General features: G+C 49.5%; 1 protein-coding gene across 1 annotated transcript in view; it reads left to right on the top strand.

Moving 5' to 3' along the window:
- LMF1 (lipase maturation factor 1) overlaps positions 1 to 19,613 on the top strand; it is a 263,087-nt gene that overhangs the window by 174,471 nt on the left and 69,003 nt on the right. Inside the window, exons 7-9 of the mRNA XM_063345009.1 lie at positions 3,692 to 3,875; positions 6,495 to 6,648; positions 9,824 to 10,007. Of these exons, the coding sequence (XP_063201079.1) occupies positions 3,692 to 3,875; positions 6,495 to 6,648; positions 9,824 to 10,007 (522 nt within the window). The remainder of the gene's footprint in view (positions 1 to 3,691; positions 3,876 to 6,494; positions 6,649 to 9,823; positions 10,008 to 19,613) is intronic.

The raw sequence follows: 19,613 nt of genomic DNA, 5'->3' as shown, positions 1-19,613 counted from the left end.
GCATGTGTTCTTGATGTTTGCGTTGCGGAATAGTATTTTGGGAGACCACCTCTTATTTTCGAGCGGGAGGGCAAGCACCACAGTGAGCCTGTTTCAGGGAAGGAGGGAGCACGCTGGATGGGGCCCTCCGGGATAAACCATAGGGACCAGCGTTTGGGCAGACAGGTATTTTGGAGGGGCCTTGTAATTAAAACATTGGATTTGTAACTGGGATATTTGGGTCCCGTTTCAGGTTCCACTGCAAGACTCCGTATGTGATCCTGAGTGAATTTCTTTAAGGCGATATCCCTGGAGAGCGTTGCTGAAATAAGAATTAGGTGCCAAAATTCTTCCTCTCTCTGCCTGTAACACAGCTGTAATACATCCTAATTTTGATCTAACTTTATCCGGTATGTTTAGATTTAGGTTTTTTTCAGGACAGGAACTGTCTTCTTACCATCTGTTTTGGCAAGTCCAAGCCAAACAGGTCCATGTTGCAATTGGAGCCTCCTCGTGTTACGTGAGTATAACAGAATCCGAACAACAACCCCCCGGGTAATGTCCAGAAGCCCTTGAAAACAAATGAAGTGTGCTGCTTGTGACGGTGGTGGTCTCATTTCCTTGTTCCCACCCATAAGGTTGGCACTGTCATGGAGACCTTACTCTTGAACAAGCCCCAGCAGAGGTCGGTAGCCTCTGAGTGAGGTCAAGAGACACCTATCTAAAAGCCATGGGCAACTTGAAGAAATATGTAAAAGGTACATTACAGTGTTCCTAGATCCGAGGACTTAGCCAAAGACCTGCTCTGTTACGTGGTCTGTCTTGTGCTGTAGGAAGTTTTACCATCATAGCGGTACGTGATACGTTACACGGTGGGGTTGATATCTGCCGGTACTTGTCTGAGCTTTCGTCATCCTGGCCAGAGGAGGAGAACCTGCGAGGTTCACTAAGATTTCCTCTTCACTTGAGATGTAGCTTTTTGGTGTTCGTTGTGGAGTTTTTGTATATGTTGGAGAAGGCAGACACAAAGGTGTGCTTTGCCATGGGAGTGGGAAGTTTGTGATGGTCTCCAGCTCCCAAGGTGTCGTCTTCTGTTTGACTTGCGTCAGCTCTTGAAGGCAGCTGGTTTTCCTCCAGAGACCCTCTGTCTTCGGGTGCAACATGGGCTGGAGGAGCAAAGGGGAACTTCAGCTGTGCCTCTTGGGTCTGTGGTCAGTCCTTCAGCTTCTGCATCTCCTCAGGGTTTCTGCAAGCTTCATCACTTGTTCACTGAAAGGAGGAGACCAGTGGGGGGCCAGTGACGGGGCTGAGGTTAATTTGGCAGGAGTGCGGTCCACACTCCAGCTCCTCCATCTGTGGTGGGATGCTGGGGGTGTTGTTGGTTTGTGTGTTTGCTCTTGCAAGTCTTCCTTGGGCATGTGCGCTAAAAACTGTGAGTAAACAGTTCACGGGAGGATAAAGTTCAGCTTTGTGAATGGAGGAGTGTTCTTTAAAATAGTAGTGCCAATCAGAGTTACAGCTTTCAACCCAGCTGGAAGGTGGGGGAAGTTCTCTTTAGCTGGTCTGAAGACTGAAAAATAAATGACTTTGTTACGTCAGGGTATTATTTTTCAACTTGTAATACATTAAATCAGATTTATAACCTTCATTTTTTATGGATAAGACGGTGAGACTACTTTCTTTTCTTCCCTTTTCTCCTCTTTTGTTTTAACGTGTCTGAGGATCAGCTGGTTCATTAGGGCTAAACCCTAAGTAATGTGACTAATGGGACAAGAATCCAAATCAACCTCAAAACTCAAATAGTCCCAAACAGGCATCACCTGCTTTTCTCTGCCTGTCTTTGTGTGCGTGGATTCCCATATATTGTTTTACGCCAACGCACTAAATCACTCCTAACATGTTCCTTTGTGACCGCTGCGATGGCTGGGCAGCCCCGGGGAAACCCAGATGTGTCTTCACGGCCACCACCCTGGGCTTGGCTTGGTTTGACACGTCGTTTTGCTGGCACTGGAGCAAGTTCCCAATGTCCGATCTGCATCTGGTGCAAGTCCTGGTGTCAGCAAGGTTGAGCTGGCAGCAGTCCCGCCTCGGATGAAACATGGAGCAATTAAATGCTTTGTCTGCTTTCAGTTAAAATCCACGTTGTGTATGAGAGCAAAGCAATGAACTTTTGAGCCCATCAGTTCTCAGCATCCTTGGTGGTGTCAGTGCAGCCCGGGCTCCTGCCTTCCAAAGGTTAACGGGCAGATGGGACGAAGTTGGGTTGTGCGACACATGGGATGACACACCATGGGTTAGGAGCAGAGACATCTGTGTGATGTTGGGAGCTATGTATTTGGAAGTGGCTTATGTGTAGGGGACTTGTGTGCGCGGGCTGGCAAGCACTAACGTGACATCCCGGCAGAGAAGATAAATGCGGCATTAAAACACAGTGGGAGGGGTAGTTCTGGTTGAGCATGAGAAATGGCAGCATCGCTGTACGAGTTCCTGGTGAGACCCCTCTGATTCCCTCCTTATGGTCCTTGTCAGCACCCAGAAAGATGGATTGAGCCTTGCTGGGGTTGAGGGCATGGCCGCCGGGATAAGCAGGCAGGGAAGTCCTCTGGGAGAGGAGACCAGAGCGGTTTGGCTTGCTGGAATTGCTGGAAAGTATAAAGGAGGAGAAGGGATGTAACTGTACAAATAAAATGGGGGGGGGGGGGGATGTCTATGAACAAGTAAAATACTGGCGTAGAAAAAAAAGAGTAAGCATGGGCTGGGCTTTAATAAATTTAACCTGGAAAAGTAGAAACTAAAACCAGTGCTTGTGAGGACGCAGAAATTGCTCTGTGTGTTCAGGTTTGTGTGAAGCTCTAATGAAAAGCCCTGGGCAGGGGTTTGGCGTGTACCTTGAGCAGGGGTGTACCTGCACCATCCCCATGGCTGACGTACGAACACAGCGAGGAGGTGATGTCTTACAGCTGCAATGCGAAGCCACGTGCTGTGAAGAAGTGACCCAGGTTCTTCATGAGCCTTCATGACCAAGGCTAACGGGGCCGTGCCCAGACACAGCTGCCTGATGCTCATTAGGACTTGCTGGAGAACTGCAAGAAAGTTCTTCATATTTTTCAAGTCACCAGAAGAGCAAGACAAAAAATAACACGTGCCTAAAGAAAGCTTTTTCCAATGCGTGCAAATATGTACGGAGGCTTCTCCGAAGGCTTGCAGTTTTTTCCACTTTCTCTGCCTTACATATGCAAGGCGTTCTCCTAAACAGCCAATAAAAGCCAAAATTAAAAAAAAACCCTCTTAAAAAAACGCACACTTCTATATGTAATGCTGCTCTTTAATTAGAAGGTCCAATATTTCCTCCTGAAGGGTTTCAGGAATGCGGCTGTCACAGATACATCGGCATAAGCAGGAAGCAGACGGTTCCCCTGGGGCCAGACCGCTGCGCCGACACCGGGAGCACTATGGAAATCAAGTCACACTATACCCTGCCTGATCTTTCTCCTGCTGAAAGCAAGGGCAGAGCTCGCGTTGCAAGCCAGTGGGGTACATTTGGGCTGTAGCCTGGGCAGGGAGGGAGAGGTTTGCCATGGCTCTTGCAATCGTGGAAAATCAGCAAAGTACGTGCTAGGGTGCTAAAATCCACCCGGCATTTCCTTCACCGAGCTTTTCTGATGTAATTTAAGCAGATGCAACACCTTCTGCTGCCATCTTTCCTGTTCAGGTGCTTCTGATCATAAGTGGAAACCTGAGTTTCCTCAACTGGCTGACCATCGTGCCCAGCATCGCCTGCTTCGACGACAGCAGCCTGGGGTTCCTCTTCAGCTCCAGGCGAGGAGGGGTGAAAGAGCTGGTGGTGCAGATGCGGCTCAAAGAGGCAGCCGGGGAGCAGCTTCCCCCACGATACGGTGAGTTATTCCCAGAGCAGGGAAAAAATTACACAGAGGTGTGTTTGGTGTGGCACGGTGTCCCTGTGACCCATCTGTCCTCTTGCCCTCCATGCCCACGGGCTGCTGCAGGCTGCTTCTCTGGTTAAAGAACTGGACGTGAGGCCAGACTCCAGAAAGAATGAAATTCGTTGTTGATCCATTGTGGGTCCAACAGCTCTTTAGCTAACTGGGAAAGAAACCTGGCGGCTGGCAAAGCGGCTGTTCCCCATTCGTGTCCTGCGTGGAGAACATGAGAGGAGCAGATGCTCGTGGCTACCGCTGGCAGCGTGGGCACTGCCACGGCAGGGAATGAGTTCCCCAAAGCAGGGAGGAGGTGAACTCATGTTCATACCATGAATATGGAAGAGCAGATACAAGGGGGTTTGTAAGTGGAGAAAAGGAATCACTGCGGCTGATGTTTCCTTCTGAAGGGAGTTTTCAAGCAGCCCCATTCCAGAAGATCGCCTGCACAAACAACGCTGCGATATTTTTCATGGGGCTGCATAACAGATGTAGAGTTGTGTTTGTAGCATTTTTATAAACCGCATATAAGCAACAAATTGCCTATAATATCAACAACAATCACACATGCTCTTTTTTAAATATACTGAACATCTGTCAGAAGAATGAAAAATGTCAACAAGATACAGCATCTGTCTCTAGTCCTTTCTCATCCACCAAGAAACAGCTTATTAACCAGAAGCGTTAATTCCAGAAAGGCTAATGCTGTTTTGTTAATGCACTTTCTATGTCTCCTATCTTACGTATTTTGCTGGAAGAAATCTTTAACAGCTTTTCCTGCCCGGTAGCTTTGCTTTAGAGGCTGTGAGAGTCTAGAGCTTTCCTACCAACGGTATTTTTGTATCCAGTCCCAAACAACACTCAGGTGGTTTGGTTTCTGGAGGAGAAGCCAAAGGGCGCCTCTTTGCTGTGGCACTTGGTGAGTCACTGCGAGGGGGAGGTAGGTCCCATTTTTGAGGAACTTGCTCCTTTTCTGTGATGTTCTCCAGAAAACCTTACTGAGCCAGGGTGCCCAAGCAAGAAGAGCCATCCATACTTAGCACCACTCTGGAGTGTAGATGGATGTGTCCCTGTTCTGGGCTTTTAAAAAGGTCTAATCTGTAAGTAAAGGGTAGGGTATCTCTAATATTCCGGGCAAATTTTGATTTCTGCGTATTCTTTCTGCTGACAAAGCAGAGGCTGTGGATCTGGTGCTGATGGGCTGTGTGGCAAGAGGTTTACCTCACCCCCGGGTCACCGGAGCAGAAGACAGGAGGGTAACCAGCCGTGCCCCACTCATGACCCGATTTTACATGGCTCTGGCCACATCCTTGAAGTGTGTGTGTGTAATTCCTACGGAGATCTCAAATTCCCATTGCTAGTGCTCAGCTCCTGCCTGCTTGATCCAGATCCCCTTGGCTCCTGTCCCATGCTCCTTCCCCAAGGCTTGCTCCATCCTTGCCGTGTTGTGGGTTCTTTCCCCCATATTAAACCCTTTTTCTCCGTGACTGAGTAGCTGTGACCCCAAGGGCATGATGACGATCACCACCTGCTGAAGGACGAGCAGTCTGTGCATGGCCATAAAGTGTGACCTGAGGAGCTGCTGATGCTGCCCACGTGGCGGAGGGCTCTGTCTCCGTACCTGCGCTTTAATTACAGGCTAAAAAGTTTAGCCCATCTAAAAGACAAAAGAATGCCTGACAGACTCATACTGCTCTCGCAGCAGCACAGGGGATGGGGGGAGGCATCTCGGCGAGCTCCTTCCCAAATCAAATGATTCTCCAGAAATGTTCTCAGACTAAACAATTATTAATAGCTTCTGAGAGAGGTTCAAATAAACATCCCTCTCCTGCAGAGATAAGGGGAAAGCTACGTGCAATTGCTTTGAATCTGATCCTTTGGCTGTTAATGTTAAACAAATTCAAAACGGCCATAAGGGTAGGAACCCCTCAGAGGTCAGGTCTGCTTATTTGTCTGATTGCAGTAGGTGTCTCCTTAGACTGAAACCCAGCACAGCCCTGGGCTGCTCCTGCAAACCAAATGCCAAAGCGCTGGTGAAGCAACCCACGTCTCGTACGCAAACGACAAGCAATAGGGATTTGCAAAGGGAAAAGGAGGTTTGAATGGAGCTAGTGAGCGAGACGGGGTGGGGGGGAAATGCAAGAAATAAGTCGGGGTGGTGAGAGCCTGGGGCGGCGGGGAGGAGGCAGGAGCGGAGCCCCGGGGGGCTGGAGACGCTCCACGCACAGCTTACAAACCAGGAGGGCAATTTTGAGCAAGGTGCAAGTGCCAGCTGTGTTTTTTCCCCCTGTATTAAAGCAATGATTAATCTTACATTTTAGACATTTTTCTTTTTAGCCCTTTCTCAGACTATTTAGAGAAAGGCAGATCTCTGGATTGATAGCGTATGGCCCTCGGCAAGGTCGGGTTGATTACGGCGGAGCATTTGTCAGCCCCAGACGAGAGCTGAGAGCAGCTGTGAGCACCCAGGCAGGGTCCCGGCTGCCGGGGGGGCAGTCGGGCAGGGGAGCGGGGGGAGCAGAGCCCATCACCAGCCGTGAAATCCCTTCTCCTGATTTGCTTTTGTGTCCCAAACAGGCTTCTATGTCCGCAAAGTGGTGAACATTTCCTTTGGCATCCTGATTGCTTATCTCAGCGTCCCGGTTGTCCTAAACCTGCTCAACTCCAGACAAGTCATGAACACCTCGTTCAACCCGCTCAGGATAGTGAACACCTACGGAGCTTTCGGGAGGTACATGCATTTTCATGGCACATCGTATAGCTCTGCTCCTCTCTCCGGTATAGTCTGATAACCAGTCTGTGTGCCTTAAACCTAAACCAAAATCCTAGAAATCCTTCCGGTAGCTAGTAGACTGGGAATATCTGTTTATGAGAGAGAAGGAGAAAAGGAGCATTTTTTTTTTTTCTCACTGCATTATAATTTATGGAATATCTGTTTTTGAGAGAGAAGGAGGAAGGGAGCAGGTTTCTTTCCCACTGAATTATAATTTATTTTCTTTGAGCCACTTTTAGTTAGCTCATTATATTGATATAGCAAATGTAATAGCGGGACAAAAATATCCATAAGAGAGTTCATCCAGTGGATAGCCTTCACCATCACCAGCCCGCTATATTTATGGTGAACTTCTCTTCCCCTGCGCTCATTTGCTCTCCCTCATGTAAATATTCACATAAGCTATTGCGTAGCAGATTGAAGGCCAACAAAAGGAAGTGCTTTTTCCAGTGAGTGACTTGGGGAATTCATGGCTACAGGAAACTGTGGAGACGAAAGTATAAATGGCCTCAAAAAAGAACAAGACAGATTGAGAGGACAGGCCCAGCAGCAGTCTGGCTGCTGCCTTCAGCTCAGGAAATTCTGCTTATGGATGCAAGGTGGGACTGGACAAGGGAAGCATCTCCAGTTACGTTTGTAACTGGACTGGTTTTGAAGCATGTGAGTCTGGGTTTTCTGAGGACAGGTCACCAGGCTTACGTGAGCCATGGTTGGGCTCACCGTAACCGTTCTTGTGTGCTGGCCCTCCCAGCCTCTTCCAACTGAGAAAATGCTGAAAACCAGGGCTTCATCAGAACAGCTTGCCCCAGGGGCAACAACAGGGCCAGTCTTCTCTGCGTACACCTCTGGCTTTGCCACCATCTCGCCATGGTGGCCATGGGATGTTCCCCAGAGATCTGAGCCAAGGGGTGGGATGGGCAGCTCTTGGGTTAGTGGGCTCTAGACAAGGTCCTACAGGAGAAGCCAACAGTAATTAAATAGGTTTTATAAAAGGCAAAGCCGGTTGGCTGTTGAGAGCGCTGGCTGAGCGGATGGGGAAGGGGAGGAGCAGGTCTCACTGTGAGCCTTGGAGATGCAAAGGGCACCTGGAGCACATCAAATTAGTATGATGTTTTTCCCCACTTTTTCAAATAGCAGAAACTTCTGTGGAAAGAAAAAAAGTTAGAAAAAGACATGATTAAAAATATCAACCCTAGTTGTGGAAAATGCTGAAGTTTCTCCTTTTTTTTGAGAGAGGGAGAAATAACCCCCGAACCTCTTTGAAGGCTGCAGTGGTGAAGCTACGGGAGATTGTTTTCTTTGGGTTGTTGTTCTTTTTCTTCTTCAGTCTATGGTTTCTGTTTCAACAGTTACCAGAACCTAAAGAGCATGTGATGAAATGCTGCTGTAATATGTTTGTAATTCCAGCCTATGTAAACCAATAAAAAGAGGATTGCAACTTATAATGAATATACGATTATGTGAAACTTGACATATTTTGAATCACACAGTAGGAACATACTTTTATTAGTAATTTGGTGTCCCTGATTTACAGTGTGTTTCTAACCATTGGGCAGCTGGCCACGGCTCATAACTCAGCCCCGCGTATAATATGGAACTTGGCTGGAGAATCCAGAAATCTATTAAATGTAGGTAACAATTATAAGCGGAGACGTACAGCATTCCTTGGGTTGTAAGCCTCTATCACTGGAAGCCATTGGGGGAGAAGGTGGAGGCTGTGTGTGTTTCCAAACTTTTGGGTTCTTGGGTTGGAGGAGGAGGGACCAAAGTAGTAAAAAATTAAAAGGGTGTTGGGAGCTGGACAACTTTGATAGGCAGAGTTACGCGGTTATGTGTTCGTTATGGAAAACAGCTCTCCAGTGTAGGCGAGCGTCACCGACAGGTCATTGAGAACTTGATGATGGTGTTTTCACATAGGCTTTCCATGGCCTGGAGAGTTTGCCATCCCTGCTGCTCTACCACCTTGCTGTGCAGAAAGAGTCCAGCCAGGCAGCAAAGGGAATACTCGTGACCTGCCGTAAGGCTGGGGTGGTTTTTAACCAAGTTTCTATATATCAACTGGCTATGGGGGGCTTTTTTTGTTTTCACTTTCTGCTTTTCTTGGCTTGGTTTGCATTGGCTCACATGTTACCTCCTCCTCCTCCTCCTCTTGCAGAGTAATAGCTCCATGAGACCTGTCTTCCAGCCAGGAGGGTGAAATGTTTGGGCATGTAGAGACAGCTGTTAATGATGCCCCAAGAGTCAGCTCCTGGGGGGGTGCTCCGTATGGGGCCAACCACCTCCCTAAGGCTCAAGCAGCTGTAGCCAGTGAACCTGGGCTCATTGAGCGTGTCCTGCCCTTTCCCATGGCCAAGTTTCAAGCTGGAGCTCGGCACCCCTGGCCAGCGGCGCTGCAGGGAGAGCTGGGCTCACCAAGGGGACACTGGAGTGGTCCCAGCTGGAAGCTGCTCTGTTGATCCCACGGCTGGAGGTGTCCAAAAACGCAGAAGCAGGATATCTGTGCGCAATCACCTGTGAAATTTCCCCTGCAGATATTGTTGGTGGCCATGGCATTAGGGCAACCACACGTGCCAGTTACAAGTCTGTATTTTTGCACATGGTGCATGCTAAAAACCTGGAGATGGAGCTATGCTTTGTAACCATCTTTCATCTCCATTTTCTCATATCATCAGGAGCTTGTAGTCAGCTCTTGCATCCTAAGAGTCATTGGAATAACAGAGACAAAGGCTTTCTTCAGAGACATGGGACAAAGAGAGAAGGTGGTGCAGATTGAAGATGCTCATGTGGGGAGACACTCGTTATATTCTCAGTGTCTTGGACAGTGTTAGGCTGTGATCTAGACAGACAGACCCATCGATTTCAGTAGGAATCATCTTTTTGGGCCATAGTCCCTCTTTGAACTGGCACAACTGCAGTGGGATAGGGAGGAGCGTGGGAGAGCATGGAAGTTGAAGTTTTCCATGTACTTTGCTGATGGAGACAGAAAAGTCTGCCAGATAAACAGGTTCTCTGTAGCTTAATCCATCAGGATCCAACTGTACCATGAGGCCATTGACTCGCGTTGCCATGTTGACTCTTGTGAACTCGCATTTTACATGATCAGAGACAACAAACAATATCATGTGTCCCACAGCATTACCAAGGAGAGAACAGAAGTCATCCTTCAGGGGACGTCCAGCCTGGATCCCAATGACCCCACTGCTGTCTGGGAGGAGTATGACTTCAAATGCAAGCCCGGGGACTTGAAGAGGAGGCCGTGCTTTATCACCCCCTACCACTACCGCCTGGACTGGCTTATGTGGTTCGCTGCCTTCCAGGTACGTGCCTTTGGGTGTTCTGAGACTCAGGTGTCCCTTGACCAGGAAAAACAATTTGTATGAATTTACTATGTGTTGGGGCGGGTGGGGAATATTTGAATCTCCAGCTAAGTTAATTACATTAAAAAAACAAAAAGGTGGTATTCCTAAAGGATGTGTGCTACTAGTGTAATGAAACTCTTGGAAATGTTATGTGAGGCTTTTTAATTGTTTCTCAGCAATAACGAGAGTTAAAGACATTGAGAAAGCCTCTGGACTGCACCTGCCCTGCGGAGCGGTGGCATGGTGGGGCAGAAGCTGCCTTGCAGGGTGCCCGGGACTCGCTGGGGCTGGCAGCATCCCCAGCTGCCCACTCCGTCGGCCGGCTTGAACCCACATCCCTCTTGGGGACATTCCTGGGGACAATGGCAGTTGCTTCCACTGTCAGCCTGCCTACATATGGACGTAGGGTCCCTCAAAATATTTTCCCCACGTGCTATCAGCAAACAGCTGACAGCCATAAATTAAAAAAAGAGTTGGGGGGGGGGAAACTTGTACAATTAATTCTTGTATATCTTTTAGCCTATTCTGCAAAATCTTATTCACGTGAGCATGAGAACTTGTACCAGGTTTTACAGAACCGGGGGTAACAGCAGTGGCACAGGGCGGACCCACCTCAGGTTATCACGGGCTTTTCTCTTTGTTCCTGTATCCTCTCCCGGCGTATCCTCTTCCCTCGCTCCTCTCCCCCTGCCCCAAACTGCTCTGTTTGCTTTCTTTGTGGTATTTTCATTTAGGCGCCTTTTGGATTCCTCAGCGATGACATAGCGATCGCTCTTTGGCTATGGTTTTATATTTACCCCGCTAGTTTTTGTGTGCTGGAATTTCATTTAATCTGCATTAGGTATGCTTATCCCTCAGCACGACGACAGCAAAGGTTAAAACTCAAGCCAGGAACGGTGCCCAGCTTTACATGAAGGTGCAGAAGGTTGAATGGGAGCTGTTGGTTTAAATCTGACAGTATTTTGGGAGGGCTCCGGCAACGGAGGAGAAATCCAGCTCACCCAAGCGAAGGTTGTTTCTGAGATAAGGGAAAGGCTGTTTGTTTCCAGGGTTGGAATATCCCAAAGGCTTTAAAATACAAGGTGAACTCAGGTTTAAAACCAAAGGAGGACAGGGCATAAACCCTGATGTATCCCAGGCTGAGAGGCACCATCACACCCCAGCGCCGTCTCTCCACAGAGCCGGGCCGGGTGCGGAGCGACTGGGATGTACGGGACAGCCTGGGGAGGAGGAAGAGGAGATGACATGGCCTCTTCGCATCTTTATTATTAGTGTTTAATTCACAGAAAGGTTCCCCCAAGCGTTCGCCAGGGCAGGAGACTGCTGGAGCGCGTACGTGCTTGCCAAGGTGTTCTCTCCTTGGTAACGCTGTGGGATGCAACACGACGATGGTTTTTGTCTCAAATCATGTGAAATGCAAGTTCGTGAGCGTCAACATGGCAACACCGAGTCAATGGCCTCGTGGTACAGTTGGATCCTGATGGATCAAGCCACAGAGAACCTGTCTATCTGGCAGACTTTTCTCTTTCCAGCTTGCCACACCAGCTGATGAGCAGCAATTAGCGTCGCGGGGCTTGTGCATGGGCAGGAGGAGGGTACTCGGGTGCGTGCCGGAGGTGTGTGTCAGCCCTGGAGCACATCATTCACCTCCCTGCCATGGCAGCACCGGGTGGAAATGGGGCCCTTGGCCCTTCCCGGCCATCCCAGCATGTGCATTCCGTGCCACTGCAGCGCTCCCTCATCCTCTCCTGCTGCTGGGGGCTTTCCCATGGCCCTCCCCGTGCGCACAGGTCTCTGTCAAGCAATTTCACGTCATGCTTAGAAGAGTTATTAACAAAAGGTGCAGAAAGGAGAAAAAAAACTTCTGAAAAATGGGGATGACTTGATGACAACAATAGGAAGGTAAGTAGCCTAGGCACAGCAGCAAGCATTTTCAAATCAGGATGTTAAATACTTGCTTAAGCATGGAAGTAAATCCCATTTGGAGTGGCCGAATGTTTGTTTGAAAACTGTGAGCTGTCATCCCTGGGAAAGCTGCCTGTCCTGCCATCATCCCCGCACCGCCGCAGCCAGGAGAAGTCACTGTTGTTCGATTGTTGTTTAGACTTGAGTCACGCAGAGCTGCAGAAAGGATGGGAAACCCGAGTCAAAACCCCAGAAGAAATTTGTGAAGCCAGGCAAGTTTTGCAAACCTCGTACAGCAGTTTACGGAGTCCATAAAACCAAGTTACTTCAGCCTCTGGATTAGATGTAATTTGTTTTTAAAAGTTCTGGATTTTTTTCTACGCCACTGCTCGCCGTCTGCCCCGTCGCTTCCCGAGCAGGCGGCTGCAGGGCTGGTTTTGCACTTCGTTTCGGTGGCCAGGTAAGGAGCTGACATATCCAGCTCTGACAGGCTGCAGAAAAGCCGGGGACTTGGGGGGAAGATATTTACCATCCCTTTGTGCTGCTCGTGACAGGTTCCTCTTTGCACCTCATCACCGCTTGACATATGACGCCTTCCTCTGCTTGGGGTTTCCTGCAAAACTTTCCACCTTGGCTGTAGCTGCAGGATTCGCTTTGAAGAACTGGAGCATGGGAGAGCCGGGCCCTTGGCATGGCTGGCACGGGCCGGCGCGGTGGGGGAGCCGCCGGCACGGCCCTGGCACGGGAACGGGAGGAGCCATGGTGCTGCTCCACCTCTGAATTGCAATTTATTAGTTGACTGCCTCTTAATTACCATTCCAGTAGTGCCATAATTATATGTAATGTAACATGGCATTATTTTCCAGGAAACAATTTTCAGGATGTTAATTTTATTATCTAAATATAATATGCCTTTTCACTTGTTTTCTAAATCCCCTCTTTGTTTTGTATGTCTTGACATCCCGAGGGTGCTGTAGCTCTGAATTGAAGCCCTTCATTTAGTTCTGGCAGGGACATAACCCGTCCAGAAACATGTCTGCGCTGCTTCTTCCCGTCTGCAGAAGGGGAAAAACTCCCACAAACCGGCAGCGGGGTGCAGAAATCTGTGCAAAACCCTTTTCAGTTGTTTCTCAGCAGCCGCCTGGGACGGGACGCGCTTCACTCCGTCACCCAGCTGATGCCCTGGTCACCTGCGTGCAGAGTGGACTGGGCTGGGCTCACCAAAAAATAAGGTGTCTCTCGGTCAGGAGCTGGTGTTCAGGTGCTTGTTGCTGAGGTTGGTCGCTCTGGATGACCTACCTCCATGGAAGGAATTTAAACCAAGGCCTGAGACAGCTTAATGCACATCTTTAAGAGGAGCTAATTGGAAGGAACGGCACGATGTACTCATTGCATTTGCAGGTGCCACCAAGCTGTGAGTACAACAGAGGACAAGGTCTCAAAGCCCAGCGATCTTGCTGGTTTTGGTCCCAGCAGACAGGAGAGGCATCAGCGGTGCTGCACACGGGCAGGACGCGTCATGGGATGGGATGGAGCAGAGCATCGTGCGTCGGGATGGAGCAGAGCATCATGCGCCGGGGAAGCCTCTTGGGCTGAGTGTGCATCACAAGACGAGCACACTTAGGAAAAGGCACCGTGAAAAGGCAAACACGATGCCATGACAGGCGAGCAGGCATTCGGTGTGCACCGTGTCACCTGCTACACTCAGCCGAGCACCCAGTTCGGGAAGGATGCAGCTGATTGGCAAGGCTGCAAAAGAGGGACCTGCAGGAAGAACAGAGGTGCAGAAACCTTCTCCCACAGCAGCAAAGAAATCTGCATGGGCGTCCAGATGTCAAAACAGGTTTGGAATAGGTGAAAAACCTACGGCAAAGGGGAAAACAGCCATCTGTTTTCTGTGTCCCTGAGGAGCAGGGAGGAAATAATGGATGAAATGGCAGAATATGATTTAATCTCAGGAAAATTCAGGTTAAGCATTAGGAAAAACTTTCACCCCTTGACATTTTATTGTGTTAGTGCAAAGACATCCTGTTTTTACAGGAGCTGGAGACAAATTATTAAAGCTTTGTCTGTCATCCAGCTACTGATGGCAACGCTCCTGTAATTATTTGACTTCTTTATGGTGGGCATTTGTAGAAGGAGCCCAGCCATCGCAACCCAGAACTGAGCTATACTGTGCTGCTGGTACAAAAAGCGTTACAGGCAGATTTTTGGCAGGCTGTGGGTGGATTCAGCATCGTTAATAAATAGCAACCAGAAAACAACATACTGTTCATAGTTTTGGGCCTTCAAGTTGGTCACTTTTCCTGGTAGCGGGATGTCTTGGACTTTACAAAAGCCAGTTGTTTATCGTACCAAAGATTTGTTCTTCACCAGTGGGCAGCAGTGGAAGCCTTCAGTACTCTGAATAAAGAAAAATCAAAGGGAAGGCTTTTCCTCTCCTTATTGTGGCATGAAGGTTATTTACTGTATTTGGGGACTGCCTTTGGCCAACGTGAAGGCGTGCTCCCAGTGCTCACCAAATAATAACTACTCAATAAATAACAAAGCTAATGCTGTCTTCATATTGGTTTTTTTTAAAGCCCAGTGTTTTGTTGCATTGTGCCTTGAAGATGCTCCAAAAGTCTCTGAATGTTGGGGCTGGCACAGAAACCGCTCGGACTGGTGGCCCACGTTGCTGTGTCCTACAGGGCTCTGCAAACCCTCAGCAGACCCAGCGCAGAGCAGCATTTGCAATGCACTGAGAAGCAATATGTGTTTTCCAGATACGATGTGTAAGTTTATTTATAAACTTCAGCTGCCTTCCTAAGAGAAGGGAGAAACTTCAGCAACGGCATTGATGCTCTGAGGATCTCCCCTGGGAGGTAACAGGGAGTCGTGATGGAGACTTCACGTTATCGCACACAAACTGGAAGAGCTGCGAAAATGTAACCCTATTTATAGAGAAGGCAGATTAATATTTTTGTAAAACACTTTATTCAAGCCTCTGTTATCTCGGTCTTCCAGCCAGAAGGTGCTTACAGGAAAAAGCTGCATGGCAGCAGAACGGAGGAGGAGGTGTGTTTAACGTAATAAAACCTAAACCTCATGCGCAGTGTACTAAGCGCAGCCTTTTACATTTCCTTTCTTCCCCCTTCTAAAAATACAGGCCTCAATTCACTTCCATTTTCCATTCCAGCATTCATATGTTTTGGTCCACGTTCAGCATGTAAGAGCTTTATTTTCTTCTTTTAATGGTGATTACTTGTCTCCCTGTGAGTATGAATAATTTCAGACCCCCAAGCTGCAGTTAGACAAACTGCAGGCTGGATCACGGGCACACTCACCTCTAGTAGCAATATTGTGATGGAGGTGCCTAAAAACCCAAATAAGACTGATAGCCTATCGTGCCGCGGGCTGTATAAATACAGAGTAAGACCTTGTCTATGCAGGGAATGATTATTGTCTACAGTGGCTGTTGTATCTCCCTGTCTAGACTCTATTCTGGAACAAAGTGACTTTTCTTTCCAAATACAGAGGTGATACGGGAGCTATGCCAGGTGCGCGGTTTCCCCGTATAGGCAAGATCTAAGAGCCGCTTCCCAAAGTCTTGCTCTGCCTTTTATTCCTCGGCCCGGACTTGCCGCGCTCCGCACAGCGCCCGCCTCCTCCGGGGACCTGCTGCTTTCCCAAGCGTTTTCGAAGAGGACGAGCTGAGGGATGGCTTTTAGTGAGGCTTGAGAAACCGCCCCCGCTGAAATATTATACGTTGAGCCAGACCTGCAGAGAAACCTTTGGGAAACTAATAGAAAGGCGAAGGGGATGTGGTTGTTGCAGATAATGAGAAGTGATGCGACCTGACGTAGCTTTTGACCTTCCTTGGTTAAATCACTTGGGTAGCGGGATGGTAGCAAACGTTGGTGAGCTGGAATATTATAAAAAAGCAAAGGATAGCCTCAGGTGTGTCCTCTTTTCTGTGGGAGAGGGATTGTTTCTCCAGCTGATAGCTCGAGTTCCCTAAACAGCCACAGTCAAAGGCGCTCGGCTGCAGAAGTGGAAACGGCAGAGTAAGCAGCAATGTGAATATTGGGTGAAAACATCGAGGATGGTGGAGTTACGGCTTTACATCCCCAAAGTGGGTCGGCTGTGACGCGGAAAATGCCCTTACGACATAGCACAGGAAATGTAAACCTCCCCTACCCCTCTGTCATCCACCCTCGCACACCGACGCCGATGTGAAACCGTGCAGGGTTCCCAACCATGTGAAATAATAATGCTGGGCTCCCGTGCCAAGTTTCCAGCTGTTTCCACATGTGCATCTCATACTTACCTCCTCCCGTGTGCCTGTGCCAGGACTGAGATTCAATAAAATGCCACACTAATCCGCAGTCCTTTTTCATTAAATGACCAATTAAAGCTAGAGGAAAAGGGTTCTTATTATTATTATTTCAGTTGGGAACATGTTCCCTGTAGCGCCGCGTGGTTTTTATATATATTTTTTGCGATGATTATATTCTCTTCTGCTTTGTTATCTCCGCAGAGTTTCGTCGCTACTGCGTTTGGTTTGCCCCCAGCTCCTTGCTGGTGCCTGACTTAGCAGGGACTGGGTTTTAAATCTGTAAAGTTATTAAATACTTCTGTGTGCACGTTAATGTAGTCAAGGTGAGAATGCTGTGTTTGTACACTGGTAAAGCGTGTAAGTGGAGAGGTCGGAGAATATAAACAGCTGAAGAGAAGTCTCAGGGCAGCGCTGCTCCCGGGAGGTGGTGGTACCCGGGGCGCGCAGCGATGCTCGGCTCCTCGCGCTGGGCCACGTGCGGGTTGGGAGAGGGAGCAAGGGAGCAAATCCCCGTCCCAACACAGCGAGACTGGCATGGAAAGCGAGGAGGGAAGCAGCTGCCCGAGCACCACAGAAGGCTGAAGTCCCTCAGGAAATAAAAGCTCATGGGGTCATAACACCTAGACCCAAGTACTCTTTGTTAGTCCACAGTGTTATACCTAAAACCTGATTTTTGGAGGTCTTGAGTGCCGGTAGCAGCTGTAAAGGCAGGTAAAGATGATTTAGCTTGCTGGAGGGCTGCGCCTGTTGCATTTCTGTTGGTCTGCATGGGCTGTCTGTGAACACAGAAAGCCTTCGGTTTTGTGGTGAAGGTAGCGTTGCTTTGGGAACCTTAACCTCTGCCCAAGCTGCCATTCTCAGGCATTTTAGTTGTGTTGATGATGATTTTTTGGTGTGTTTAGGTTCCTTAGTTGCTTTCTATGCTAAAACAGAAAGAAAACTCTCAAAAGATGAAGGAGGGAGTCATGTCCACATCCATGGTGGGCGGCAGCTCCCCAGGGATGCTCGGTTCAGGGTCGGACAGTGAGCTGTGGAGCTTGTGGCACGTTTCAGCTCTAACTGGCAGCTTGTAGCAGCAGGCTGTGCTGGTCGCTGGGTCCCCAGTCATCCCAGCACAGGCCCTGTGTGGCACGAGGGGAGCTGCAGCCCCAACTTTTGGAGGGCAGGAGGCAGGTGTGGGAGTCTCGTAGTCTCAGTCCGTGCCCGTGTCTTGATGGAGGCGCAGGGAGACAGAGCAGCCTGGGACCTGCTGGTCCAGGGTCAGTCACTGGGACCTGGTCCAGGGTCAGTCCCCAGCTGCCTGTCTTTGTGCTCAGTGACGATCCAAAACCGAAAGATTGACCCAATACGTGTGTGTGTGTGTACCCACCTCAAAGCAACGCGTGCATCTGTCCCGTTTTGTTTTTTTTTTTTAATGAATCCACTGGATGGTTCAAGCTCTGACTCTCCTGTTTGCACGCTCAGAGCTGGCAAAAGCAGAGCTCCCATCCTGATCCTGGCAGCTCTGCAAACAGTCTGCGGGTCTGGGGCTTATTGGATCCACAGACAGAGGAACTGTCACCTTCCCACCCTGTGGTGTGACGCTTCCCTGGACGCAGCCCAGATCTCCTGGACTCCTTTTTTGCCTCCCTTTGCCACCATATCACCTTACAGAGTAATGAGTTAAACAGCGCGGTCGTTAGCGCAGCTCGGCTCCTGCGTGCTCCGAGCATCGGCGGCACGCGATATCTCAGCCTTCGTGCTGGGGGGAGCGTGGGGGGCTGCAGTGGGTGGAAATTTCTCACCGCAGACTTTGCTGGGGCCAGACATGTTGTAAATTTTACAGGAAAAACACTTTACGAACCAGAAGTCCACCTCTCATGCGCATGGAGCTGCTAATTAACAATTTGGAGACCGATTCCACCGTTGCAAAGCCTCATGGTTTTGAATCAGGCCTTGGAGATTTGGGGTTCTCCATAAAGCTCTAGCTCCGGGAGTCTGGTGATTTCTGTTTCTGTTCTCCCCCAGCTTCTCCCCAATTCACACACAGGAACCCTCACACCTCCCAGGCCCTCCTAGAAATAGTCCTTAAAATCATACAGACCACTTTAAAAAGGGATGTCCAGGGAGGTGCAGGATGCTGAAGGTCTGACTTGTGATACTTGACTGTCAGCAATTGCTGTCGCACCTCTCGGGATGTCCTTGTTCACAGCCAAGGATGCCCCAGGGTGCAGGTCCCAGCGTGGCACCACGCTTCCAAAGCCTGGCCAGAGCCGAGCATCTCGGGCATCACGGAGCCATCACCGAGGGGCACGGAGTCGCTCAGGGTGGATGGGAGTTGTCCCATGAAACGTGACATGGTCGGGCCCGTGGCAGGGATGCTGCCAGCTTTTCCTGCAGCCCTGCCAGCCCTGGTGGGGTTATTGCAAGACTTGCAAGGTTTGTGTTTAATGTCTCGCGTGATGCCAAGCTCCCGGCTCCAGGTCTCACCGTGGCTCCCCTCCCAGACCACTCCGTCGGAGGCGCGGGGGCTGAGGTTGTCCTGTCCCACCCTGAGAGCCACCACCTCCTCTGCGCCGGGAGGGAGACTGGGAGGTGAGAGACAGGGGCTGGCACAGGGTGTCGGTGGAGAGAGGGGTGCAGCGGAGGTTAAAGAGGGCTTTGGGGTGGGCAGAGCACGGCACGGGGCTGGCGGTGGGAAACATCCCTGGCTCTGCCACCCATCCGTGTTGGTGGTGCAGCCGGGACAGCAGATGGGATGAGCTGCGCGGTGAGGCAGGATGGAAGCAGGCAGATCGGGAGAGTAATCTTCTTTAAAAAGTTGTTGGCTTATACAACTGTGGTTTTCCTCTCAATTGTGATGAGCACGGGTCAGAAACCCTGCGAGGTAGAGCTGCTGCTTGATGGGCCTTTCCACCAGTGTTTGGTGTTTTCTATCTCGTTTCGCTCCCCTGTTTCCCTTAGCAACGGAAATAACAAACTTTACCATTAGAAAAGATTTGCGGAGTAACTTTGCCTTGATGTTCTGCATTAGTCACAGTCCTGCAGGTACAGCTGCCGGGTTTCGCTTTCCCACAGTGTCCCCTACTGCTTGCATTAAAAAATCCATTTAGGTACACATTAAAAAAGGAGGAAAAAAAAAAATCTTAATGGAAGTATAAAGCAAGTCACCAGAAGGGGAAAGGCTTTTTATGGAGCCTCAGCAAGAATCCCTGCGAAGAGCATGAGATGCGTGGATTCCTGGAGGGGGGTAAATGCAGAGTCAAGTTCTGCCGCTGCAGCTCGGACTGCGGCTCCCCAGAGCGGATCTGCTCCCTTTCAGTGGCAGCAAGATTAAGGGAAGGGCGTAGGGATGTAAAGAG

Source organism: Chroicocephalus ridibundus, chromosome 8 (genome assembly GCF_963924245.1).
Source record: "Chroicocephalus ridibundus chromosome 8, bChrRid1.1, whole genome shotgun sequence".
Classification (NCBI taxonomy): Eukaryota; Metazoa; Chordata; class Aves; order Charadriiformes; family Laridae; genus Chroicocephalus; species Chroicocephalus ridibundus.
The sequence above is the reverse complement of the archived record's forward strand: the minus strand, read 5'-3'. Positions and strand labels throughout refer to the sequence as shown.